The sequence below is a fragment of the Pinus tabuliformis genome, chromosome 9 (assembly GCF_031772625.1).
Source record: "Pinus tabuliformis cultivar Carrire ecotype Pingquan chromosome 9, CPIR1, whole genome shotgun sequence".
In the NCBI taxonomy this organism is placed as follows: domain Eukaryota; kingdom Viridiplantae; phylum Streptophyta; class Pinopsida; order Pinales; family Pinaceae; genus Pinus; species Pinus tabuliformis.
In genome coordinates this window covers 709,785,523-709,787,016 of record NC_142307.1, presented here as the reverse complement: position 1 = coordinate 709,787,016, position 1,494 = coordinate 709,785,523, and the positions used below count along the sequence as shown (strand labels likewise).

Genomic DNA, 1,494 nt, shown 5'->3' with positions numbered 1-1,494 from the left:
TCTCACATCCACTCCACTTTGGAACCTGCCCCTCCTGATGCGCCCATGCAGCAACCCCCGACAGATACTCCATCGATCACAGAGGTGGTAGCATCCACAGCCTTACCTTCAGCGTGTTTCGAAACCTCGATTGTCAAAGTCTGTCAGTTTGCACATGGCTCTCAGTAAGAGACACAGGGTACGCCAGGCCATCTATTGGACCACCCTACAGCACCCAGATGAGGAAAACGGAAGACCAAGTGTGTGAAAGCCTCTAGGAAGGACTTCACCCTCATGTTTGGTGAAGGTTTCAACATGGGCAAGGTGGTTAACACGGTCGGGAAAGTCCTGGTGGGCAGGGTTAGAGGCCGCACCTACATTGCTGAACGACCCAGTTGTTGGGTCAAAGAAATATGGGGAAATACCTTCAAGGACCTCCCCGAAGTGCAGATTCTTCCCCCTGGCTGGTTTGCACTACATTTATCTCTGGAGGAAGTTACCACCCTGGCTCTATCTTGTTACTGGCACATTGAAATGGCCCCAGTTTTACTGAAACGATGCAGCCAGCTCTTCGACCCTGAACGAGAGCAGATTGGGGTCAGGCCACTTTGGGTCAAATTATTTGGGCTCCCACTGCAATACTGGTTTGGAGATGTCTTCATCCGCATTGGAAATTCCCTAGGCACTTATTTGGATTATGATAAATCCTACATTCAATCCAAGAATAGAGCATTAGCCCGCATCCTGGTGCACCTGGACACAATAGAAGGTCTGGAGGAGAAAATTACACTGCAATGGCGACATTTTAACAAAATCCAAATCCTAGATTATGAAGGTGTCCCCTTCAGATGCCGAAGATGCCACAAAGTTGGGCATCTCTACAAGGAATGCCCTCTGGTACATAAGGACATGGACCCTTCTATGGGAATTGAAGATGCTGCAGGAAAGAACACTACCCCCACCCCAAGGCCAACTCCACCAGCTACCGCAAAAACAATTGAATTGGCAACACCTACATTCCAGGATGCATCCAACAGACGTCATCCCCCGTCCCCATTGATAACCAGATAGCGGGCTGTTGCAGAGGCTGCTCGCACATTGGGTACTCCTCCTTCCCTGATCTCTGCTTTTATTTCTATACTTGCATTCTCTGCATCGCATGTGCACTCTGCATCTACACTGGATGAGACCCTCACCTCCATTCCCTGTCCCCTAATCCCTCTATCACCAACTTTCTCCACCACCCCCCATATTTCCCCCCCGACCTTCCCCCTGTCCCCTCATGCACCCTTTTCATTCCCTCTAATACTACCCACCCTTACAACCTAAGGTCTCGTCTTTCCACACCTCAAGATGGAAATTCCCATCAAGACTGGGCCTTTTTCCCTCCCCTCCGACCCACAAACCCATCTGTGGCCGAAAGCCACACCTATCCAAAGATATTTTGATAGAGGGGGAAGAAGTTGCCTCAGGCAAATAAGCCTCTCTTGACCGGGTACTTAGAGCATCGAACAC

General features: G+C 50.0%; 1 protein-coding gene across 1 annotated transcript; it reads left to right on the top strand.

The window, feature by feature from the left end:
- Positions 1-294: 294 nt before the first annotated feature.
- On the top strand, positions 295-1,050 carry LOC149150669 (uncharacterized). Its single transcript, XM_089442897.1, has one exon. It carries the CDS (start codon positions 295-297, stop codon positions 1,048-1,050), a length of 756 nt encoding a protein of 251 aa, XP_089299023.1.
- Positions 1,051-1,494: the final 444 nt, after the last annotated feature.

Bases quoted from the DNA above. Each gene is read 5' to 3' on its own strand.
- LOC149150669 (XM_089442897.1), top strand. From the start codon at position 295: ATGGGCAAGGTGGTTAACACGGTCGGGAAAGTCCTGGTGGGCAGGGTT.